General features: G+C 52.3%; 1 protein-coding gene across 1 annotated transcript in view; it reads right to left on the bottom strand.

The window, feature by feature from the left end:
* Positions 1 to 224: 224 nt before the first annotated feature.
* The window catches only part of BCL11A (BCL11 transcription factor A), a gene marked incomplete at both ends in the record, with an annotated part of 58,765 nt that continues 56,835 nt past the window's right edge, over positions 225 to 2,154 (bottom strand). The window contains one exon of the mRNA XM_079532766.1: positions 225 to 316. Within this exon, the coding sequence (XP_079388892.1) occupies positions 225 to 316 (92 nt within the window). The remainder of the gene's footprint in view (positions 317 to 2,154) is intronic.

The raw sequence follows: 2,154 nt of genomic DNA, 5'->3' as shown, positions 1-2,154 counted from the left end.
TTTTTGCTTTTTTGTTCTTAGAAAAAGAAATAAACAAACGAAAACTGAACGAAAGTAGTGTTGTACTCTATTACAAAATATAAATACGACAGTCCTGCAGGCTGGAGGAGCTGGGGGACGCTGCCGTTGGCGGGACGTCAGGTGCTGCGGGTCACAGCAAGCCACAGGATGGGGACGCCTCCAGACACGTGCACTGCCAGCCGCTGGCCCCGCTTCATCTCCTCTCAAAACTTAAGTGCTCTTGAACTTCCATCCGAAAACTGCCAGGCATCCGAGGCTCCCTGGGCACCGCGCCAGCTGGGGGGGTACACCGCACCTGGAGAGCATGGGGACAGAGGAGAGGACAAGTGTGACACGGACCAGAGTGCAACTCCTGCCCCTATTGTCTTCCCTAAGCAGCGAGGGGTGAAAGCTGCCCCCAGTCCCACACCATTTGCCAGAACCCTCTGCTCTCTGCTGAGGCTCTAGACAGACCAAGCCCACCTGCCTCACCACTGATCCCCACATCTCGTTGACCTCCCCCAGCACCAGAACAAATCCCTCCCCAAGCTATCCCCAAGCACTGCGCTGCTGACCCTGCACCACCTGTTAAGATGCACCCAGAGCACTGGCACCACAAGCCCCACACCGTGCATGGGGCACCGCTTCTATGGGATCATTTTGATCATGCTTAGGAGCTTAGCCACAGTGCTGGTGCAGGGCTATATGTGGACGACCCACCAGCCGCATCCCCCCAGTGTGCTGGGGTGGTTGCCCCACACCTAGAGCACATGCTGCACCTCACAAAGGAAAACCCTTTGTTTGTTCTGTTTACTCTGAATCCGACCTGTTTCAGTTTGACTTGCGGCAGCGTCAGGGGCCAAGCACACCGCAATCGCTCAGGGCCAGTGGAGCCCATCCTAGCACAGGACAGTGGCTCAACATTGCACTTGTAGGGCCTGGCTGTGATTCTGCCTGCTGCATCATGCTCCTGCACGGTACTGTGACCTTCCCATACAGCCTCCAAAAACAGTTCTAAGCATTTATGGGGGAAAACATACAACCGGAGCACGCACGAGCTGTAGCAACAGCTGGCATCTTTTTGCTTGCTGTAGAAACTGCACTCCAATAAACCCTGAAACTGTATTTCATCAGACAGCCACAGCCTCCAAGGCCAAGCAAAATCATGGGATTGCTTATTCCTGTATTTGTTTCCACGCTTGGAAACATAATAAATACGAAACATCTGTAGCCTGAATTCCTGATACTGTTTCAGTGCCTTCATTCTATAAATCACTCAATTTAGAGAATATTAAATATTTATGGCAACGGGTCTCTCCAGCGGATGGGGTCTGAGCTATGATCGGCAGCAATGGTGCTACCGAACACTGCTCTCAGGTACAGAGATGTAGAAATTCAGAGGTTCCTGGAGCACAGGCTGCGCTGTGCCTAGGCTCTGCACCGCTGGGAAATACTGTGGCTCTGTGGCTTCAGTTTCAGCATTCAGGCTGCAGCCATGGGACTGTGCTCCTGGAGGGCTGAGCACAAACCAAGCGCTGCCCAACACAAGAGCCAGCGCCATCAAGGCACACTTTCCACCCTTGCATGTGTTAGTTGTGCATTGCACGTGGCCCATTCAAGCCTCTACGGGGCACGTGATTATCGCCTACATGAAAGGTAGCACAGAGAAACCTGCAGCTCCCTTGGGCAGCCCCACTCTGGTCTCCCTTCCTCCTGGCTGGGGCTAAAATTGAGCTTTCCTCTTTTAACTCAGAGACGCTGTCATTTTTCATACATAGGTGACACGCAACCTTTCCCATCTACATCCCAACTCCCCCTTTGGAAGGGCGAAATACAGGCAATGAATGATGCCATCACAAGGAGACGACAGAACAACTGGAAAGCTTCACAGAAACCAAATGAAAAAAGAATAAATAAACAAGTAAATAAACAAATAGATAAATAAATAAAAAGAAAAGCGTTCAAATCCAAAGTTACAGTTGGAACAGCAAGAGACAGAACCACAGAGGTGGGTGCTTGGCCACGAGGTGCTGCGCATGCGGCACTGGTAGAACACAGCACAAAGGGTGCTGTGGGCCTGGAGCCCGGAGGTTAAGGTCCCACAAACCCGCGCTTCTGTTCAAAAAGGCCCAGGGGGGGCCACCCTGCCTGGCC

This window comes from Tetrao urogallus (assembly GCF_951394365.1).
Source record: "Tetrao urogallus genome assembly, chromosome: 2".
In the NCBI taxonomy this organism is placed as follows: Eukaryota; Metazoa; Chordata; class Aves; order Galliformes; family Phasianidae; genus Tetrao; species Tetrao urogallus.
The sequence above is the reverse complement of the archived record's forward strand: the minus strand, read 5'-3'. Positions and strand labels throughout refer to the sequence as shown.